Below are 23,451 nucleotides of genomic sequence, written 5' to 3'. Positions count from 1 at the left end.
ACAGATTGCCGCAGAGGTTTACTTGCAAAATAAAGTCTGCGAAAGCGCCTCAAACAACAAAGGGGAGGAAAAGAAAATAATTTGAGGAGGAGAAGACTTTAGTGTCTTTCTCTGGGCCCCTTGAGTATGTGGCCCCCACGTCTCCCTGTAGGACACAGAGGTGACTTTGGAAAGTGATCTTCAGTCTGCAGGGCCGGTCTCAAGTGTCGTCATGGCAAGTTAGCAGGCGAATGGATATACGCATCCTCATGAAAACCAACAAAGGGATATGTGGTGTATGTACATATTCAACTTTGTATGTTCAAGGGTGTTCTGCAGCGGAGTGAGTCTGTGCTTCAAGAATCAATCTTTATTAAAAAGGATAAGACTGAAGAATTGATTTAATGAATGCGGCCTCATGTCCTGCAGCCACATGTAATCCGCAGAGAATCATCGAGCATGAGCTCAGGGGGACAAAAAATGTTCGTAGAAGACTCATAGAGTGGCCTGTAATGATAGTCTCCATATAATCCCATAATTCCTTGTTTAATTAAACTCTGGAGCTGGCCTTGAGACTCCGCCAGCTCTGTTGCTCTTTTGTTCTCACAGTTGTTATTTGGAGGCTAGGTTTGAGTATTCTTTTGTCCACTTATGTTGAAAGATTTGACTGGAGTGAGCAGCAAACAGAGAAATCGTGGCTGTTAAATGATGAATTAGGCAGCAGGAAGGAACTCGCTCGGGCGAGACATTCAGGTGAGCTTTATAGTTTTCGTTTGAGCTGAATAGCGAAGGGCTTCTCTGTCAGAAGCAGAAATCTCTTCATGCACCCTCTCCTTCAATATCTCCCTTTATTTTCCCTCTCCCACACTTTCTGGACTGAGCATGATGCAATCCAACTAGGCCTGGAGCAACACTGGCACATCACGCCGCCTTGTCAATGTCTCAATGAGGAAATTATGAAAATATAAATTTTATGACACGAAATGAAAAGGGCCATGTAGTTTGAATAGACATGCAGAGGAGGTGAAAATGATGCAATTTTCTAAATTCAGTTATAATGGTAATGTGCAATGGTAATGCGTATTTGCTGTCAAAAATTTCCCTGTCGGCCCGGATTGTACAGCTTTGTGCTGTATCTATATTCCTCGAGCAAAAATTCAGCTTAGTTGAATGCCTAAAAAGTAATGTAAAATATGTTTTAATTCATTTAATGACAGCAGATGGAAACACATGGGACTGAATGGTTTTGGTGTGATATTGTGTTCTATTTTATACACTTTTGGCTGTGCTGTGTATGAGCAGTGTGCCCTGGGCCAATGAGAGAGAAAAGCAGGGTGAGGAGCAGCAAGGTGGCCTGTGCAGATTAACCCCTCTACCCAGCAACACCCCCGCTCCCCCTCAGCCCTCTGCCTTCACAGCCTCTGGGGCCCCTCACAGAGGCAGGATTGTGTATCAGGGCCTCTTCTATATTAAATAAATATCCACAGATTAAGATAATATTCTCCCAGTTGTGAATTGAGCGAGGAGAGGCTGTCATTTGAGCCACAAAAGAGGCTCCAAAATGCAGATAAACGCTGTTAGAGTTTCGTCTTGATCAGTTTTTTCTACAAACAGCCCTTAGTTAATTCAAACAAAAGACTCATTAACTTCTTTTCATTGCGTGATCACACAGATGGCCCTCTGTCTTTTTCTTTTCACCTCAGGTAACCGCACAGACGACGGTTCAGATGTAGACTCAGAGCCCGACTTGCCTCTGAAGAGGAAGCAGAGACGCAGTCGCACCACCTTCACCGCTGAGCAGCTGGAGGAGCTGGAGAAGGCTTTTGAAAGGACACATTACCCAGACATCTACACCAGAGAGGAGCTGGCCCAGAGGACGAAACTCACAGAGGCGAGAGTACAGGTCAGACAAACAGTACAGTAGCAGTTAGAGCAAGCATCAGTTCATCTGAATTATTAACACATATACACATATGGTGGTACAGAGCTACAGCTACTTTTGAAATGTAATAGGTCACACATTACTAGTTACCCTGTCAAGAACGCATCACTGGGGAGTAGTAATTGTATTCAGGTAAAGTTACAGAAAAAAACATGTGTTTAGATTACAGATACATTCAGTCAAAGGGGGATTACTGACAGAATTACAATTTAAAAATAAAGAATGATATACTCGTCTGTAACCAGGAACATGTGCGCACATGACAACACTTCACAAGTCTCACACAAAATCACTCTGGTCTCAGGTAAAACCAAATACATCGATATTAACATTAAATAAAATATGGCAAATAAGCAGGCCTGGGGAGTAACAGAATACATGTAACGGGATTATGTAATCAGGATACAAATAAAAAGGTAACTGCATTCCGGGAAAGTTGCAGAAAAAATCTTATTGATATTTCTTTTCTCTAGTCTTTATTTCCATATGTTTGGTAATGAGGTAGTGCAAACGTAGCAGAAAGTAATCAAGTTACATTACTTTAGTATTGTGATACTTGGTTTACGTTACTGAATACTTTTTTTTTTATTTAGTTAGTAACCCTCTCAACCCTGGATATATAATAGGTTGCAGATTACTGTGAAAAATGTTGTAAGCAGTGTAACTATTTTTATTTCTCCATTGTTATGCAACTTATTTTATTTTACTATCTTTTGAAAAAGCAGCTACAAGGATCTTGAACTTTTTGTTGATTCTGTGGACAAAATATGACGATGGTAAAACTAAGGGAACTTTGTTTTAGTGCCGTACCTCCAGACTACAGAACAGCTTCCTTCCTTAGGCTAAGACCACTCAACCCATCCTCAGCACTCTGCCATAAGAAATAGTTTTAATTTTATGACTTATTCAACCTGGATAAGTCAGATCCAACTCTGTGACAGGCATTAAAAATAACTATAATATCTATATAGAAATAGCCAATGTTTTCGCTTGAGGTATCTGTTTTAAATTGAGGCTGTTTCATAACCAGTTAAAAGTTCCTTGAAGTACATTTAATGATGTATTTTTTTCCTCAGTAACATTTAACAGATTACGATGACATTTATTTTGTAATTTCATCACATCTCATCACAACTCTGTTACATGTAACTGGTTCCTCCCCAGAACTGCCTAGCTTTGCAGAAAGTTCCAGAGATTTCCTCTTCCATCCAGATACAAATAAAGATTTCCATTTAAAAATATTACAGCAACATCTCTTCACAGGAACAGTGTCTCTGTTTCTCTGGGCAACCACTACTTTGTTTATAGAGATAATTTCTTTGGCAGAAGTTCCAGTGAAAAGTATTTTTTGTGATGTTTGTTGATGACCCTGAATAACTAAGACCTTGTTTCCAGAAAGACACATTCCAAAGACATAATGTAATTTTTCAATGACGACATTCACTTCAACATCATTGTATTGTGTTGGTGGCTGAAATATCTGACATATATCTTAAAACCTGGACAAATAAAACCAATATATGTTCCTCTTTTTCGTATTTTGGGTGAATACGTTTAATTGGGCCTAACCTAAGTTGAGTGTAAAACTCCACCTGCCGACCTCAATGTGCTGTAGCTGCTCAGGGCTGCGAGTCGTTAACAAAAAGAGGTTCACACTGTGTTTCAGCTTGTTCAGGCCTCACAGGGATCTGTGCTGCCTGAACAGCAAATACTGTAATTCCACAGCGAAAAGCATCACACTTGACTGAACTCACGCCTAAAGGCACTCCCTTTAAAATCATAATAATATTGCCCCTCTTTCACCCATGGCGATGATTTACTCATCTGTCAGAAGGAAGTTGCCCTTTTTACCGTGTTGCGCTGTGCATGTAGGGGGAGTTTTGCCGCTTAGCCTTCATGTTCAAGATGTTTGACGGAGACGCTCCCCATCTTCACACCTCAGACCCATGCAGGACGCTGTCCGACAGCCTGGCTGCCCAGCGGTTGTATGTAAGATTGAAGGAAGATATGTACAGTAGAGTTATAGCAGCAGCTGTTCTTCCAAAGACGGAGAGAGGGAGAAAAAAAAGAGGAGAAGAGAGAAAGGGAATGCATTCCTGATGGATTTCTCATTTCGGCCTTTGGCCAGGATCTCATCCCATCACTTTCAAGCTCGCCGCTGCTTGTAAAACCCTCCACATATCACACAGGGTTCCTCATCCTCTCTAGGGACCCTATGCCCCGACAACAACATTAATCAATCAGCCGCTAGTAAAAAAAAAAAAAAAAAAAGAAGGGGTCTGGGGCACCCCTCTCCTCTTACCACAGTCGTTCACACTCCCTCTGAAGCCCCCAAACTGCTCACCGCATGCTAACTGTTCATCAGCCTGGGTAACTAATTCCACACATGTCTTTGTCCATCTTGAAACCCCCCAACATGCAGGGATGTCCTGTGTGTCTGAGTGTTTAATGCCTCACTCAAGGGAGGAGACATTTTTCTCATGGCTGTTACAAGGCAAAATATTAGCATTTTATTTAGTGTATGAAAGGTAAATGTGGACGAGAGGTGGAAGAACTGAACACAATCGGAAAATAAATGTGTAGACAGTCAAATTAAATGTAGCACTTTTTAGACTGAGCTTCAACGATTATGTTAGAATAACGACACATGTTTTGCTTAATTTTTAATGCCTATAGTAAAGTACAAATGCATCAGTGTAGTTTAATTTAAATTCATCATGTAGGGCAGGTTTGAGAGCGAAATCCATTCTTTTATTAGCGCCTGAGTATTTACAGAGCCCGACAAAAATATCCAAACATTAAAGCGAGAGAAGAAAGAAAGCGGAGTGACTGCTGTGTCTTTGCTGTTAGATAATAGACTTAAATGATGTCATGTGGGAACCTGAGGAATTTGAGTCATGGCTATAATTTGTTAATGCTGTTTACCTCATAATCTAATTCTTAAAGTCTTTGAAAGTCTCCAAAGGTCAAGTCAAACTTAATTTTCTGAGAAGGTAGTGAAGAATCGGGCTCTGGTAGCCAAAATAAATAATGCTTAAAGTTGTGCTGCAGTTTGGTTACCAAGATAATTATATAGTCATTTTTTTAAGCATTTTTCCCCAATAGTATCTCAAAGGAGTCATTGTTTTTCAAGAAATACCACACAAACATTAACATTAAATGATAAGCTTAATCTGGAAGAATTCAGTCTAAATGTGAATTTGATGGTGTGTGCATGTTTGTAAATGTCCACCAGCTGGGCCCTCACATAGGTGCCCAAAGGCCCATCACAGGGCAGAAGAGAGGAGACCCTTTGGCCTGAGAGCAAAGCTTCTCCAGCACAGCTGCAATGACGCATCTTCCAGATGTCGTTCACGCACTAACCGGTGTTTCGGGGCTGAGAGAGAAACTATAGGCGGGGGGTGTTGGTGCTCCCACAGACTCATATTTTAACTTGAATTTGTGTCCGCGGTCATGCTTCACTGTTATCCGTTTGTCATTAAACATGGCGATAATGTGGAGAGCAGTTTGTTCAGGTTGAGGTAGAACGCACTCAAACGTGGCTGCGCTCGACCGCCGCAGCCCCAGAGCTGCAGTTGTAAATTACACTGCCGGATTCTTGTGGAGGTGATGAGGGTTTGGCTTAGCGCTGACTCACAACCTAAACTCATAAACAGAGCTAACTCCCTTGTGTCTGCCCTCGCCTGCCATTTTAAGACCCTTTCACCATCCATCTTTATCAGCCCCGCTGCCCCTTTCAGCAGAGCTACCAGCGCTCCTTCACCACCACGAGCCCTGCAATGGTTTTATCACCCCAACTGACAAATTGTGGGATATGATCCGTATCTCTCAGCAATTAGTTCCAGGCTGTCTCAGTGGGAGGGGATACTGCCAAGTCTACCTTCAGTCTGATGCAGTGTGCGCTGCCACTTTCCATCTGATAACCCCTCAGTTCTAACAGGAGCAGGCAGCAGAGCCATTCCATGAGCTATTAGAGAAGAGAGAGCATCATTTGTGTCCGTTCCCTCTGAGGGGGTGGAGGCAGGCAATAGGCTGCAGGCCGCTGTAAATCAGCGCTCACAGATGAAGCAAATTACATTCTCCTCTATTTAGACTGAAGTTTTTAAGAGAGTGACTCCTGAGTCTCGGCTGAGGCTCATCATCTCAGCACGCCGCCTCTGGCTCACTTTACCGAATCTGTCACATAGATCCTCTTTCATTACCAATAAACATTCTGCATGTAGCTATTATACTTAGTGGAATCTAATAAGGTATAACCATTGCTTTTTACGAAGCGTGCAAATCAATTTGTTAAAAAGTTTCTCTCTTTATCTGTGGCTTGTGCTGGCCTGTTGATGCATGGAATGAGCACAGGCAAAAGACCTATATGGATACTGAGTGCCGGCCCTCACAGCTTTATGTGACGGACCAGTACAGGCTGACGCTTTAAAACAAGTTTTCAACACAGCGAGCGAGACTATAATCCCATAGGGGAGGTATCAGGAGGTAATACGCAGCTTCCTGATTGTTATATATCAGTCGAGTACCAGCGGCAAGAGAGGAAATCACAATGGAGCTGAGTGGTGACAACCAAACCCAACAGGCAACTGTATTCCCGCCAGTATGGGTTTATGTTTCATAAAGGAATAAATAGGATTTGTGTAGATTGTAGGGGAGAAATTGTTGCAATGCATCAGTGTGAATGTTCTAACAGTTTCTTATTATTAGAATTTAAATGACTTTGGTACAGTGCTTCTGTACTCCTGATACTTATCAAGCTAATCCCACTCTCCTCTCAAATTCACACTCCTAGCTACTTTAATTAGCATAGTGCCAGTCTGGAAGGCAAGCAGGGAGGGAATCAGAGAGAGAGAGAGAGAGCGAGAGAGAGAGGGGAAAGAAGAGGGGAAGGAGAGAGGAGGAGGAGGGGGCATTGCGTGGTATGAGACAGAAGAGGATTTGTATGTTGAGGCTGGTTGCATCACCCCTCTGTGTTTTTGTGGATATGAAGTCAGCAGCACATTTTGTTTTGTCATTATCTCGGCTGTTGGTATTCATCTACCGAATGTTGCAAATTGGCTCCTGAAAGGCGTCACACACATTCAGCGCTCGTCTTTGACAAAAAAAATAAATAAAAAATTCATGGAGGATTGTCTGAACGGGGAATTCTGAAATATGAGTGATCCTATTTAAGAGAGACAACAGAAAGAGGTTTTTACTGCACTGCAGTGTCACATGTTCACCATGTTGGGAGTGTGTATTATCGCTGATCGGAGATAAGAAAATGCAAAATACCACTTGATCGCACCGGAATTGATTCTTTAGGCTGTGAATGAATGGAAGATTACAGCAAAGACACCTAACTTGAACTGTCTATTGCAGATTTAATGTTTGCAGCTGGTCCTCCATCTAGTTCTGCCTTTTCTTTCCCAAAGAAGGGCTAAGCTCGACTTCTATGAGATGGGTTACTGCTCTCCCATCCTCCCTGCCTCCCCAAACTTTCTTGGAGATGCAGTGCAGACGTATCCAAGCGGGAAACCTTTTAGTCCGTGAAAAGGAAACAGAAGTGAGCCACATGAATTCGCCGGCACACTTGTAGGTAGATATGGGGAGACATGGAGGAGCGCCGCAGCTCTCTGTACTGCAGAGAATTAAACCGGATTGTGGAGAGCAGAGGAGAATCTGTGGTCCAAGGTGACTTTGTGATCAGGTTCCAGAGCGCAGCCTCAAATCCTCAGCTCCAGGCTGTGTGTTCGTCTGCGCGAGAGGGAATGTGTATAAGAGTGTGCTCGCAATGTATGCATGTGTGCGATAGCATATGGGGCATTTGTGCACATGTGCATTGCCGCTTGTGTACATGTTTATCCTAGTCTGTGCTGAGAGCCTGATGATTGTTGGACAAAGTCACTTAGTCAGTGGCGCCTGCTCCTCTCATGTCTCGTACGCTAAAGTGGACACACTGCTGCTGTGCACCCTAACTCAATAAAGCTGCAGCCTGTTTGGTACATTAGGTAAGTTTAGTGTGTTAACGTTGAAGCCAGCCTGTTCAAAGCCTGAGAAGACTAATTCCAATAAATTATGATGATACCCTTCATTTTCTTTTCTTTATGTGAGTTTTTCTGGCAGCTGAAGGCGATTAAACAACCCTGTCCACTAGAAATCATGTTTATATAATATTAATTTGTGACCGCAAATACATATTAAGAGAAACACAATGGATTTTAATCAACAGAATAAAGAAACATTTTTTAATGAATTACTGAATTTACTGAATTTCTTTTGGTTGTGGACAAAACAAGATATTTGAGAACGTCATCTTGAGCTTCGGACTTCAACATTTTTCTGACGTTTCTGTTGACCAAACAGTTAATCGATTAATCAAGAAAATAATCAACAGATGAATCGACAGTGAAAATAATCATTAGTTGCAGCCCTAGTTAAGTTAGGATTGGGAGACTGCGGGAAAAGGAAGTGACAAAGCAACAAAAGAGAAAAAGGAAAGCAGACTTCAACGTTTAACAGTTTTGTGTCCTCCATGATGGAACACCTCCTTCCTCGGCTTGGATGACAACGGGGGAAGGAAGTCAAAGTGAACATAAAAGACGGGTGGGGTGAGTGGATGAGGTCGGAGGTGAAGTGGCACGGCGGGGTGGGGTGATGGGGAGTGTGTGGAAGAAAGGGGTGTGCCCCCCCTGTGCCCCCCTCCACTGGGGCAGGCAGCTGTTTGTCTGGCCCAGTAGGAGCTTAGTTCAGACCTCGGACCACGCTCCACTTCATCCCAATAGCAGAAATTTCACTGGAGCCACTCACCACATTTGTTTTGGAATAGCTGATTGAGGGATTCAAACGGGGTCTTTAGAAGCGATTGGACTTGAGATAAAGATTTCCTGTTGGTTTTTCCAGTTGCATAATTGACACAGTCGTCGCCTGTTGCTCCTCGGTTTCTTCCGAGCAAAGCGCTCCAGAGCGAGCTATAAGCATTAAAAAAAAAAATCACATGGTCTTTGCAGAGGCAGTGACCGTGTGGGAAAAGAAGCACATTCAAATTAAGATCTCCATCGGGCTGAGATCCCTTGTAGGCCTATACGAGTTTATATGTATGTTTGTGTGTACAAAAAGAGGCAGCCCCCGAAAAGCAGCGAGTATGTCGCTGTGTAAGTCCCCTTGAAAGTGTCCCTCTTTAAGACCTGTTTAAAAGGGACGCCCCCTCTTTGTGTCCACTGTTCTCCGTGGCGTATGGAGGGGCTTTTGTCCCCCTCTTTCATGTGCTCTCACAATAGCCCGGGCCGTTTGAAACACAACAGTAGATGAACTGCGCTGACAGTGTATTAAACTCTGATGAATTGCCTGTGCGAGGCATAGATCAATGTCCTTCAACCCATAGCACACAGCGAAGCCCGGGCCTTGTCTTGGTTAAATGGAACAGGTTGCTGGCTCTTTTCAAAAGGGCCTGATTATATTCATGTTTTGTTGAGGCAGAAGCCTTTTTAAAATGTGTAAATCTTTGCGCTTCAAAAGAGTCCTATTTTTTTCCTCCCTTTTCACGTGGGGAATTTGGTGCTGCTCATTTTGTGAGCATTTTGCAGCCTCAGAACTCTTGACTCAAAAGTTAAAACACTCTTTCTCTTCTGACTTTAAAGCTTTAAAAACAACCACACAAAAACAGCACGGTGGCAGTGTACCAGTAGAAGTGATGGTCTCTCTTAAAGCATCTAATAGCTACACAAACATACTTGAGGTGTGTGGCGTGGGGGCTAGTGGCCTACGTCTGACCTTTAAATGACTTCTTCCCTCTGAAGGGGGCTTAGGGCAGCCTGTTTACACAGATCACAGCTTCAGGCCCTTAAGAACAACAGGGACGGACCACTGAGCCTCTGTGGCAGCTCCCACAGGGACAGCGCACTCTCAACTAGCACCAGCACCACCACTCACTCTAACTAGCAGATTAATCACAGGTGGCAGGAGGCAGCAGGCTCAACTGAGAGTCTACTGCAGTCAAATGCTTGCAGTGCGAATATGAATGTGAAATAAAACTTAACAACATTTGAACCTTTGATTTCAAGTTGTGTGTATTCCCTTACAGGTGTGGTTTAGCAACAGGCGAGCTCGGTGGCGCAAACAGGCCGGGGCCAATCAGCTAGCCGCCTTCAACCACCTGCTTCCGGGAGGATTCCCGCCCACGGGGATGCCGACTTTACCCACATACCAGCTACAGGATTCTGGCTACCCCAGCACCACGCTATCGCAGGGTAAGACAGCAACGCAACGTCACAAAAACACTTCCATGCAGAACATACAGTAAGCTCTGTAGTCTGAATTTAATCTAATTTTTGTCAGATGTAAGATTAGGTCTAAGATCACATTAGTCCTATTTATTTGAGGTATGCCATCCATATTTAATGTTCATTTTTAATAACATTATAAATTATATAGGAAGCATGTGGTGAACAGAAGAACCATGCAGCAAGTAGTTATGTTTACAATCACATGTTTGTCACAGTGGAGCAGACACAAGCCTCCACTTATTTTCTCGCAGGTCACTTCCGTTCTTTGAAACACTGAAGAGACATTTTTTTTGAGAATTTGCAGGAAGGACAGTTAATATTTGTCATATGACCGCACATTTCCAGGCTTCTATTTAATGATTCTTGTTGCTTCAGCCCAGAATTTTACTTTATTTTTTACCTCAACTCTCTTTTACCTGCTTGTGTTGCAGAGGGCAGCACATTGCACAGACCCCAGCCCCTGCCTCCATCCTCCATGCACCAGGGAGGTCTGAGTGCTGACAGCAGCTCCGCTTATGGCCTCTCATCCAATCGCCATAGCTTCTCCAGCTACTCCGATACTTTCATGAGCCCCTCAGCATCCAGCAACCACATGAACCCTGTCGGCAACGGGCTCTCCCCACAGGTCAGTCCTTCCCCTCAGTATATCTGTAATAGGTATACATTCACATCCTTCAGTCTACTGCCTCCCCTCCTCCACTTCCTCCCCTCACTGTTCAGAACATGTAATTGTATTTGACTGAAATTAAAATTCAGAAACAGCATGTTCAGCAAAATAACTGCCAGTGTGGGCTTTTATGTTCGCCTTCCAAAGCCCTGGATTTATTTTAGCTACTCCAAATTGCTACATTTGTAAAACAATTGGATTAACATCAACAAATTAAAATTCATCTTGATAGTACCGCAAGTGCTCAAGCTGCTCCAAACAGCGGTTTCCCGACTTTCCTGGGACATCTAAATCCCGCGCAGCGCAGTGAGAACACATGCAGATGAAATAATTAGCTAAAGCTTATAAATGTAGACCCATAATCTTCTTCACGTAATTGTCTGCAGCTGGAAGACTCCAGCGCTACGTGTGATTTTCCTCATCTCTTTACTGCATGATTTACAGGCAGAGTGACAGAGGCGATGTGTAGGTTTATCAAGCTGGCCACTTCACATGAGGAAGAACAACATTAGATTTCCTAATTGCAGTTTAAATCTAAATAAGCCCAAAAATATCTTCTCCTTCTTTCCATCTTAATGTGTGATACTATGTGTGCGGGTTTATTTGCATCCTCTTCTGAAAAAAGCGCCGGATTTCACATGTTAACCTCTTTGGACACCTCCATTAATGAGCGTTCAAATGCGACTCTATGGTAAGGGTTGAGCTTTAAGTAGCACTGAAAGAAAAATGATTTGTATTGATGCAAATCGTGTGTACGGAGTGAATTATACACAATTACCCATCAATACTGGCCAGTCTTGCCCACCCTCACCAACAAGATGTGGTTAACAGGCAGAAAATAAGATTGAAATGGTGTGTAAAGAGTTGAAAATGAATTTCAATGCTGCATTTGTCCACAATTACCCCGTCGTTCACACGTGTTTTATTGGGAGTTTTTTTTTTTTCTTCTTCAAATATTTCTCAAAGCAGATTGGAAACATTCTTGGTATTACCCTCTTTCTTCGGAGAAGAAAGAATTAAGGATTTTGTGACAAAAAAGAGATTTTCTCTCCTGCTGGAGCGACGGAGGATAACATGGAGGCTCACAGCGTGTTTGATTGTTAATCGTGGCACAGGGGCTTTAACTGCTAATGCTCTCACTGCAAACCTGCAGAAAAACACCAGGAACATGGAGTCGTTTTTTTTTTTTTTTTTTTTTTCATTAATGGCTCTCTCTAATACTGGCATGGGGTACACTGTGGCTTTTTCTTCCTCTCTTCACAGGCATTCAAGAATGTGTTGGGATATTAAACATTTCCTGTCATAGTGAGGATTAGGACAGGAGCCTTTGGGCAACTGTACAGCATGGATTTCCACTATTCAATTACTCTATCAAGTGGGTTTGATTAAAGTGTTTTTAAAAAAGAAAAACCCACCTGCAATGCATTTTAATTTTAAATTCACTTATTTATTTAGAAGTTAAATTGTGGATTCTGTGTTCACATTTTTTCAGGGGGGCATAAGCGTGTGGTGTGGATGTTTTGATGTGTCACACCATGTTTGCACTGCACAGAATTGAAATGTATTGAATGCATGCAGAATGCTGTGTGGCATTCCTATCAGTCTCTCAGCATGGAGATGAATGTTCCCACTGACAGCAGAATCAGAGTTCACTCTGTGGTGCAGCGGCCTGCTGAGCCGGGCAGCCCTCATTTCTCCCCCTCTCTGCACAAACATGCATTAAACCCTCTCACACAATAAACACTAAGTTTACCTTGTTTGTCTTTGCATTTAAACAAATTTCACTCAAACGGCAAATCACTTTTAGCAAAAAATTATCCACCCGCATTCAGTTTATTTTCATGATTTACAGCATCTTTTTCCCTCCCCCTGTAATGGAAAAAGAAGCAACACAAAGAGACTCTCTATCGAGATGGAAATGAGAATTTGATATTGTAAGTTACAGACAGCATCTGTTTGCGGGAGATATGCTTGTGCATTGGTATGTGCAAGCTATTTCTTCAAGTGTCTGGCATTGATGGCCTAGCTGTTGCTGTAAAGATTGACAAAAATTCTCTGATTCCCAGTAAATGGGCTGCGGTGGCGAGGTGCCAAGTCTGTAATGGAATCCTGCAGCGTTCAGCAGTCCCGACAGGAGCTCGCGTCCATCCCAATCCCATAACCTATCCCGACAGCACACATTTTCCCATTACAGGCGGTGGAAAAAGCCATGCACCCTCAAACTGGTCGCTGTCATTGTGGGATATACAACGTGTTTGGCTGGTCGAGGGAGGCAGTGTATTAGGGGTGGTGAGAGTGAAGCTGTGCATGGCTGGGCAAAAGGTATGAAACCAGAAGTGTGTTTTGTTGTTGGTCTTGTTTCATTTAGCGGCACAGCAGGTGTTGGAAAGAAGGAAAGGCAAGGGCATGGAGGACAGACTATTTTTCTATCCTTACCTGGAGATTTAAGCTTACGTCTGCTTTTCCTTACGGTCTTTTTCATTTTTATTATTTCGTTTTAAATAGCCCTCATGATGCTTCAAATTTGAATTCTCACCACAAAACAAACAAGCAATATTTTCTTTGGACAGACAGCCTTCCTTTAACCAAAGAGGTCATCTCCAAAGAATATTGTACATTTTTTCAACACAACCTTGTAATGGGAAACACTAAAGAGCCTTTTAGATACTTTTCAAATGACTCTTTGAAGCGGTGTTCATGGCCAGTGCATTTGTGGGCTGAATTCCTCATTATTGCATGACAGGGACACCTGCTGGGAGAGGAAAGAAAACAACTGCACTGACTGGAGAGCTAAAGCCAGGCGAGAGGAGCTCAGCAGTGGCAGAGCTTGGGTTTCACTCCTCAGAGAAATGTCTAGAAATAATGACACCAGGTGATAGACGGAGAAGAAAACACATTGTTGAACGCTTTGCGCTGATAAGAGGTTATTCTGGATGGAGTCTGTGAGCTCTGTAGGTGTGGTGGACAGAGATCTTATTGCTGTTTTGATGAAGGAAGTTCACAAAGTTTTGTGAGGAACTTTTTTTTTCTGTTTTGCAGTTTTATGAAAGTGTTGTGTGTTTTGGAATGACAAGGATGTGTGTGTGTGTGTGTATATCTGAGGAGGGCCTTTGGGCTGTGTGAGTGGGCCGGGCCTCCACACATACATACACACACACACACACACGTACACGGGATCAGAGGCAGAGCGGCTCTCACCCCTGCCTCCCTTTGATCTGTGTCCCCAGGCCTGCCTGCCCGCGCGGCGCTGCACCGTACCACGCACGCTGACACCATGCTCACCAGCGACTCCCCACAACTGTCTGAGAGAGATAAGCCAGGGGAGACTCCAAACTGTGCTGCTGCTCTTCCATTAGCTAGCGCAGACGCTTCTTTTAAAAACGGGATGAATTATTTTTAAGAAGCAAGCTCTGCCGTTGCCAAAAAAAAAAAAAAAAAAAATGGTGAGGGGAAAATGTACGGAACAATCTGGAGCTCTGGCTTCATTCCGCCTCCCTCCCTGACTTCTAACAAGACATTCTGCACCTGAATACCAATGAGAGGGGGAGATTCATGTAGTCCCCCACATTATTAAAACTTGGGCATTAAGCCTCTCACCGGGCACTGTGTCAGCTGGCAGGCTCCACTGACAACAAATCAAAGGGGATGAGCACATAGCCTGCATTCATAGCTCAGCCACTCGCAGAGCAAGAGGGGGAATACATACTGGTTAATTAGAACTCCCATTAAAACAAATACTGTTTCAATTTGGCAAGTATAAAAAAAGATGTAAGAGGCTTTCAGAAAAAAGAGACCTGCGGTTGGCAGCTGCCAAGAAAATCCAGGGACTGTAAATCATATCCACTGGCTATACTGTTTCTGCACAGATTATTAGTGTTTGCTGTTGTTTTGCAACACTTTTGAACTCTGAGGAAAGATTCTGCGTCTGTGACACTAGAAATGCACCTCTGCACTCGTCGAAGTCGTGTGTCGTTGGCCTCCATCTTCTGTGAGATAATGTATCCCGGGTTTGTTTCTGCGAATCACTAACAGCATTGTTTCTCAGTCTAAACTTCTGAATCACAGTGCACATTATGGTCATAGCTGCACGTTTACACGCAGCTCACTCGCCGTCTGCACACCTGAGCCATTTGTTGCTCCCTCCATCGTTCAGGTCTCCCGAGCACCCAAGTGAAGCCATTTTCTTCCTCTTTCCAAAATATTTTGGGTCGGAGCTTTATGTATTCATAATCTATTTTTCACCTACCAACCTTCCTTCCCTCCATTTGGCTTTTTGTCATCCCATGATGCCTTGCCAATAGTGCTTTGCTCTCTCTCTCTCTCTCTCTCTCTCTCTCTCTCCCCACCTTCCTCCCTTCTTGCTCCAACTCTCTCCCCTGGAGAGGCAGCTCTTCTCCCTACGCCCAGATGAAAGGCTACGGCGGACAATAAAAATGCTATTTAAATGCAAGGGTGTTTGTGTGCGGGTGAGAGATATTTCCTGCTGAAAGTGAGCTGCTGCATCCTGATAAATAGTAAATATAAGGGAATGTGATTTACATTTATCTTGCAGAGGCAGCCAATATGAATTTCAGTAAATCCTGGAAGATGGGGATTTAAGGAGGAAAATGACTGAGACTGATTCACATGCTGTGTGTCCCACGCAGTTGAAATGCCTATAAGGTGGAGAGTGGTACGGCCTTTTATTAAAGTATAGGCACAGACATCGATCCTATCTAAAATACCTATTACACACAGGCGTACAGTGTGTCACATGCTCATCTGCGACGATTTCCACACACAATTTGAAGGTGACTTGTACCGAAATAATAATAATAACAACAATAATAATAATAATAATAATGATAGTAATAATAATGATAATAATAATAATAATAAGGCAGGTGAAGTGTCTGTTCAACATACGCTAGGTGACCCATCTCCTCGGGGTCAAGGGTCAGGGTGCAGGGGGAAGAAGGAGTTCGCTGTGAACCTGTCCTGCTAGCCGGAGGTCTCGGGATGTTGTCTAGCTGCATGTGGTTCCTTTTAGTTCCAGATGCCACTCTGACAGGTGCATAGCTGTGATTAATACTCTCTCTGACTTCTTCTCTCACCCACATTTTCTCATTCTGTCCCTCCTTCCTCCCCCTCTGTCTCTTTCTGCATGTCCCTCATTGGTCTCTTGGTCCCTTCTTCACAGTTTTCTTAGCCTTTGTAAAGGCCAGAAAAATCAGTATCTATTGGCAGCATGCTTCGTTGCACGTGTCTCCTCCATGGCTCTCTCTCCGCCTTTCTTCCTCCTGACAATAAGATGAGAATATGGGAGGCGGTTTGGTCCTCAGCTGCTTGTCTCATGCAGCAGCTCTCTCCCTCTCAGTCTCCAGCTGAGAGCTATTTCACTATTTATTTACATGTAATTATGGCTATGAGGTGCAGATATTAACACTGTCAAGAACAATTTGACCTGACATTTTTCACTAGACCTGGCCCCTGCTGTTTTTAGCAAACAACCCCCACCTCCCCGCCTCCTTCTTCCTCCCCCTTTTTGCTCCTCCACTCCCTCGATCTGCCTCGCTTTGCTTCTGGAGCTGCTCCCTCACACACACACACACACACACACAGGCCCTGCCTGGCTGAAACCACTCTCCTGGAATCAGAAAATCTGCCGTTTAATTTAGGAGAGGCGTCGGTGCAAGGTGCGGGGAGTTGAAGAGTGTGTGTGCGTGCGTGCGTGCTTGTGTGTGTGCATTGAAGGGGCCTCTCTTGTTCCCAGTGGCTGAATCCATCCCATAGTTACTCAAGCATATCACTAGCAGAGAATAGAGGATTGCTCCCCACACGTTCTCCAATTGCAGTCCAATAGACGGCATATTAACCTCTGGTTAGTGCGGGGCCAAGTTTATAGCTTATACTCCGGGACGTTTAGGAGGGAGGGAGGAGGGGGGGGCTTCCCTCAGCTCCAGCAGCTGCGCTTTCTTTAACATTAAGGCTAGCATAAGCCAAAGTGGGCTGCAGAGGATTTATTTAATGGAAAGTTGCAAAGAGAGAAAAAGAACCTTAAAATAAATATGAATTCTGTTCCATCGCTGCTTGTTTGAGCCTCCTTTGTATGCATGGGCAGCTTGATGGAGTGCAGGATGGCTAACATGTTGTGAGGAGTGACAGCTTGTTCCAGTGCCCACTAATCGTCCTCATCTGTGCCTGCCTTGTCAATGCCCAGATTCTGTCAGTGCCAATCAGCCAATTAATTGAACACAATTAGCACCCCGCCCCAGCCCCCCATATGCACCACATTCTTCAAAGGCCCATCTCGCTCCCTCCAGCACCAAACCCCCCACCCTCCTACCTCTCATTCTGCTTCTGTCTCTTCATCCTATGGCGCTGGTGGTGGAAGACACTTTTCAGTTTTTATTAATGTGCCGCGGCCAATTAACGCAGTGGCATGCAGGCCAGAGCCCGTCATCTGCTGCCTGCCACCATCCCGGCTGTCTGCTGCGGCCCCACGCCACCCCTCGCGCCACCTCCACCGTGACCAAAACGCTTTAATTCAATTTATGCAATCACTGTTATTTTTAAATAGTCATTTTGTCTGCTCAGATGAGGGGCCTTACTGCCCGCTGGGCCGGCCCTCTCATGTGAGGGATGGGGGAAGGGTGGAACATTGTGGGAGCAGGAGTCGACTGACTTGGACGGGGGGGATCCCTGATATTTGTATTTGTTATTTACTTCATTTGTGTTTGTTTAGTTTAAGATTTTTAGGAGTTTGATTCAGATTTTATTAACTGAGGATTTTAAGGCATGAAATCAAGGTTTAATCTAGCAATTTTTTTTTGTGTTTATATATTTTTAAGAGTCTATATTTAATGTTTTCAAAGTCAGACACTTTCCACACACTGGATCTGTGTGACTCCCAGGTCACAGAATTAAACACAATTCTCTTCCTGTAATCACACCCTCAGGACTGGCCTTCAAATATTGATCTGAAATTCAGTGTCATCACTGTGGATCTTTAATCACTCTCCGCTGAAGCCGAATATCAGCCAGGCCGATCAGCTAAGGTGCAAGATGCTATTCTGCAGCACTCAGATAACTTACAGACATTTGGAGTGCTCATTTTTCCCTGTCTGCCCCGGTGACCTCTGCCTAACTTAAAGGTACATCTTGGGGGCATTTTGATTTGGGCAGAACAGGGAGCTATCGGTGACAGAGGAACTAATCCAGTCTTGCGCAGATTAAGAGTATTTGTGGAGTGGGGTGTGTTGGCGCTGGCGCCGGGAATGGAACAGAAGGGGCTCCTATCAGCTCTCCAGGCAGGCTAGCCCTCAGGCCAGCGCAGTCCTACAGGAGTCTTTGTACTTCCCAAAGCCTCCACTTTCCTCTCACTCACTCTATATCACTTTCTCTTCTCTCCTCTGCCCCCCTCGCCCTCTTCCTATGGGCTATCATATTTTCGCCGCTCTATTTCCTCTCTTTACGTTTGTGGATTTGTTTTGTTTTAGTGCAACGCAAGAGTTCATGTGTCCACTCACTACCGTCAGGTGACGAATAGTCGTAATTTTTCTGAGTGACAGACTTGAGTATAAAAAGACAAAAATGCTGCACATTTTAATGTACAAAAACACCAACAAGTTTTCATATTAAAAATCGTGGTCACGTCCGCACTATTTCTTTGCTAACTTTCCCCCCTTGTTTTTATTTTTTCTTCAGTGTTTCTCTCAGCTTGTGTTTTTGTCACATTGTTTTATTCTGGAAAGAAATCCAACAAAGAACATCTCGTCAAACATTCACGCAGACAAAAAAAAAATGTAATTTGACTGTTGAAGAAATTAGGGAGGTATGAAAGGGCCTCTTTTTGTCTCTCAAGTGCGCTATTTATTTATCTGAAAGGATGCACATTGTATCAATTTACACTCTCCCCATTCACTTCGCCACAGGCTGGAGGGCTCAGAAGTTGAGAGAATTAATTACTTTTTTATTATTATTTATAAAGTAATCTATCTGTAGAGGAGAGGGAGCGGAAAAAGGAGAGGGTGGGGGGGAAGAGGAGGAGGAGGAGGAGGGGTGAGAGAGAGGCAGGGAACGCCCTGGAGCATTGTCCTTTAAACTAGGTCCTGGCTCACATTATCTCCCAAACCAGCACTCACACAACGCCGAACAACAAACGAACTCTGGGCTAGTGAGGACGCTGTATGCAAGGAAAGAGAGGGAGGTGGGGAGGGGAGGGTTTGGGGGGATTGAGGGAGGGAGGAAGTCTTCTCTGCAAGAGAGTAAAAAGTATGTTAGGAGGAATAATGTGGCTGTTAAGATTTCTTTCTCAGCTCTTAAATTCAAATTCCACAAGTCTTGTTTAAAGCACCTGAGAGGTGTAATTTAAATCCTGGTGCAGCAGACCCCTTCCAGTGAAACTCAAATATCGCATCGACAATAAGCTTGCTGAGCCGAAACCACACTCACTTAATGTCTATCAAGCCGTGTTTATGTTATATATAGAAATATAACAAAATAGTGATTTATTCCTCTCTGAGAGTAAATTCTCTGCTGCACACTTTGTGCCAGAATTTAATATCTATAAAGTTTTGTAGAGACAAAAATATGTAAAGGTATCCAGCTGCAAGCGGTTTTTACGAGCTCATGTGACTCAGTATCATTTAACCCCTGAATGTGAAGTGAGAGATCTTTATGGGGACATCAAACGGACAAAGTCATGCTATTAAAACTGACCCCCCTATAACATGAAATACTGAAGATGTGGTCGGAAGAAGACAACTTTGCTGAGTCCAACTTGGCGCTTGTTCACCTCTATCTGTCCCTCCATCAGACTGAGAGGACAGTGGTGAAACAGCATTGATTTTTGACACAGAATCTAACTGATACAATGAGAACCTGCAGAAAAGCTTAGGACAACGGAAGGAAAGCGTCATCCTCACACATGACAACACTCGTTAGACTCTAAAGTGGCCAGCCCATCCTAATTCACTAAAATAGCAAAACTGCTCCAATGTCAACGATAAGGAGTCATTTTCTTTTGAAGAACTTTTATGAGCATGAATAATAATAATCGGGCCAATTGTTGGCTCTTCTATTTCATAAGGAAGCGATGTAATCAAGCTTCAATTAACCAATGACTAAAATGGACTCGTGCCCTGCGGCTGTCTCTCTCAGGACACTTAACGAGCCCTCCCCTCCTTCACAAACCGTCAGGACATAACGCTCCTCAGAGTCTGCAGCTCGGCTCCATATGGGAGGGAGCATCACATGTGTCCGGCATGAAGAGGGCCATGAATCTCCCTCTTATGGATAGATGTCACATGCTTTGTCCGCAGATGTGGAGGGGACGGGGTGGGGGTTTCCATACTGATAGAATTAACATGTGGAAATGACTAACCAGCCTTTATGTTTCTGATGTGCTCCGAGTGCTTTATATTTCCTGGGAGGCCTTTTCTAAAGATATGATTAATTTGCAGAATATGGTTAATTTTCCCTCTGTGGGATATTGCTGGCTTAGAGCATCGTTTGTGCACTGTTTGGCTTGCCCCTCCGTTGCCTCCATGAGTCTGTTCATCTGTGCATGCATGCAAACATATGTCTGCATGTGCATCACCCCTGTGTAACCACCTCCATGATGGGCTAATTGGTTTAGCAGCCGAGGGGCCAAAGGCCAGTGCAGCATAGCAAAACTCAACATGAACCTGATGTTGAAGGGAAGGCTTCCCTGCTATAGGAGGGAAGCATGTGTGGGACAATTCCCTTTTTACCACCCCCTCACACACACACACACACACACACACACACACTCTACTTTCCTTTTTCACTTAAAGAAACTCGCAGCATAAGAAAACAAAATTCTTCACAGTGTTCTGGGCCGCTGTCCCTAGGACTGGAGGAGCACTAGAGGTAATCTCTTCCATTTTAACATATTTTGAGACCTTCTTCTGACGAATGTCACATGCTATTACATTAATCTAGAATATTGAATTGGAAGCTTTTATACACTATGAATAATATACACACTGTGATATTCAGGCGAGTCTCAACCTGCAGTATCAGCGGGCCCCTCAGTAAGGTTTGTGGAGCCTACTTTGTGTGGGGATCTGAGGGGATCATTTACCAGTTCCAACTCCATTACTATTCATGAGATGGGTAGGCTAGGGGCGAGGGATTAGGGACTCCCTTGGTGCTTGTTGTGCTGTAGGCTCGGGCTCAGGCCTCAGGCTCCGGGACAGGGGCTGTCTGGCACGGATGGTGGGTCTATTATCACCCTGGGACCCTTCTGTCCCACAGCAGAACACTTACTGGCAGCGCCAGCTAATGGAAAGAGTCTCTCTTGTTCCCTTTCTCCTTTTTTCTAACCTCATCACCCTCCGTGTATCCTTCCCCCTACTCTTTAAAAAAAAAAAAAGATGTGGAAGTTTTTCCCTTTCCCTATTTCAAAGTTGAAATGGTGTATTTCTATTGGCATCTTTACCGTGAAGTGCCAGGATGGCTCTATATTTGCAGAGAAAAAGTACTTTCCCTCAACTCTGTCAATGCTTTGATCCTCAATTTTCCAAATTTCTAACATCCTCCGTTCCCCCTTCCCCCTCCAGGTGATGAGTATCCTGAGCAACCCCAGCGCCGTACCCTCCCAGTCCCAGCACGACTTTTCCATTTCCCCCCTGCACAGCAGCCTGGAGAGCTCCAACCCCATCTCAGCCAGCTGCAGCCAACGCTCGGACACCATCAAGAGTGTGGACAGCCTGGCTTCCTCCCAGTCATACTGCCCCCCAACCTACAGCGCCACCAGCTACAGCGTGGACCCCGTTACTGCGGGCTACCAGTACAGCCAGTACGGCCAGAGTGAGTAAAACCTGTATTAACAATTATATTCTGTATGATTGGTGCATAAAGAGCTGCTTTTAGTGTCCAAGTGAGAGCTTTCTTTTATATCCTCCTCTTAAGTTGATTTAAAGTGATGCCCACCTCCCTGAGCCTCCTGACCTTTGCACCCTGGTTGGTGGAGGCAGACACGTGCTCTTGATAAAGACCCCCCCTCACACCACCACCAACACCACCACCATCCTCTGAGAGAGCTGCCTTAGTCACACCCCACTCCACTTGGATGGGAAAGAGGAGAGGGCCACTTCAAAGAACGGCACACCCTCAGGGGCCACAGTGTCCTCTTGCCCACCTCTCTCTCTCTGCCTTTTCCTCTGTTTTCCATCACACACACACAGACACACACACACACACACACACACACACACACACCCTGAGGGCAGGAAAGAGTTTGCTTTATTAGATTAGCATAATTGACTGATGCTGTCACAGCCATTCATAAGAGCTAAAATGAAGCACACTTCCCCAACAAGCTAGCCAGCGCCGGCTCCAGCTCCAGCTAGCTGACATTTGTTTGTATTTGCGTGCAGTTTCTCGTAGCGATCGGCTGCATTGTGCATCTGCTGTTTTCGTTTTAATGTGTTTGTGTTGTGGTCCGTGAATGCACGTGGGCGCGTGCCGATCCGTCACGTTCCGCGTGTGCGCGTGCACGCCGGCGTTTTGTCACCAGTGAGAAACTGATGGCAGTGCGGATGTGAGCTGATGTGAGGTTAATTAAGATGGTGATTGAGCACAGTAGATGGGTAATGAATGGAGGAGAGAGGAGAGAGCTGCTGTCTGAGGATGAAAATGATCGGCCATGTGGAGTGTGGAGGGCATGAAATCAGAGATGCCAAGTGTAATGAAGACTGGCACACAGAACACACACGGGGAGCCGTCTGAGTGACAGCATGGAGACTTTACCAGGATGCACATGCTCCGTGCCAGCGGCGTGCCAACCTCAAACAAGGGACAGGGGAGGGGTTTTTATCTTTCACTCTCTCTCTATGAATTGTTTTTCATTTGACTCACTCGCTTCTGCCACAACTTATTTCAGCCTTAATCAGAGAAATGAAATGAGAGTGAATAGGACATATGTCTCAGGAATCAACCACCTGTCTGACGTGTGTTTTGTTTCTTTTATTTTCAGCTGCCGTAGACTACCTGGCCAAGAACGTGAGCTTGTCCACCCAGAGGAGGATGAAACTGGGAGACCACTCGGCCGTGCTGGGACTGCTGCAGGTGGAGACGGGTCAGGCCTACTAAAGCTCGCCCTGCACCGCTCTCCTCCGCACTCTGCCACCCTCCTCCATGCTCCATCAAGTCTGGACTCCAACTCCAGCTCGCCTCGCTCTGCAGCTCCGGCCATGACATCAGCGCACAGACACGCAGCTGTGAAAGGGTGACGCTTGCGGGTGTGACAAGGCTCTCCGGGGAATGGAACTTTAAACTTTTCACGCCATTGTCAACCACCAGGCGGCTCTGCACCCTCTCTTCTCGATATCTGGGCATCTCTGCCTGCTCCTTGTACTCCTGCCCCAGCCCCAAACCCTGTTTTTGTTTTGCTCAGAAGGCCAGACAGGACCCCAGAACACCCCAGGATAGCCGGCCGCCTTGGCCCGGGTCCCTTTTTGTCATGGCTGCAGTCCAGCACACATTACGAGCCATCAACAACATGTACTTTGACCTTGCTGTTCATAGTAGTTAACAAAGCCAATATCATTTGAACGACTCTTCTTCTTGTTCCTTTTTGATATTGTTAAGAT

The 23,451-nt window shown here is 44.6% G+C and overlaps 1 protein-coding gene across 3 annotated transcripts in view; it reads left to right on the top strand.

Annotated features, from left to right (window-relative positions):
• pax7a (paired box 7a) overlaps window positions 1–22,951 on the top strand; it is a 42,687-nt gene extending 19,736 nt beyond the window's left edge. For 2 of the 3 annotated variants that reach the window (XM_073468196.1, XM_073468197.1), the window contains exons 5-9: window positions 1,683–1,882; window positions 9,984–10,149; window positions 10,617–10,810; window positions 21,418–21,667; window positions 22,836–22,951. In XM_073468196.1, the coding sequence (XP_073324297.1) occupies window positions 1,683–1,882; window positions 9,984–10,149; window positions 10,617–10,810; window positions 21,418–21,667; window positions 22,836–22,951 (926 nt within the window). The remainder of the gene's footprint in view (window positions 1–1,682; window positions 1,883–9,983; window positions 10,150–10,616; window positions 10,811–21,417; window positions 21,668–22,835) is intronic. The other variant, XM_073468198.1, reaches the window with a different exon arrangement.
• Window positions 22,952–23,451: the final 500 nt, after the last annotated feature.

This window comes from Pagrus major, chromosome 6, assembly GCF_040436345.1.
Source record: "Pagrus major chromosome 6, Pma_NU_1.0".
Lineage (NCBI taxonomy): Eukaryota > Metazoa > Chordata > Actinopteri > Spariformes > Sparidae > Pagrus > Pagrus major.
Note: the sequence above shows the minus strand (reverse complement) of the source record. Positions and strands in the feature narration are given on the sequence as shown.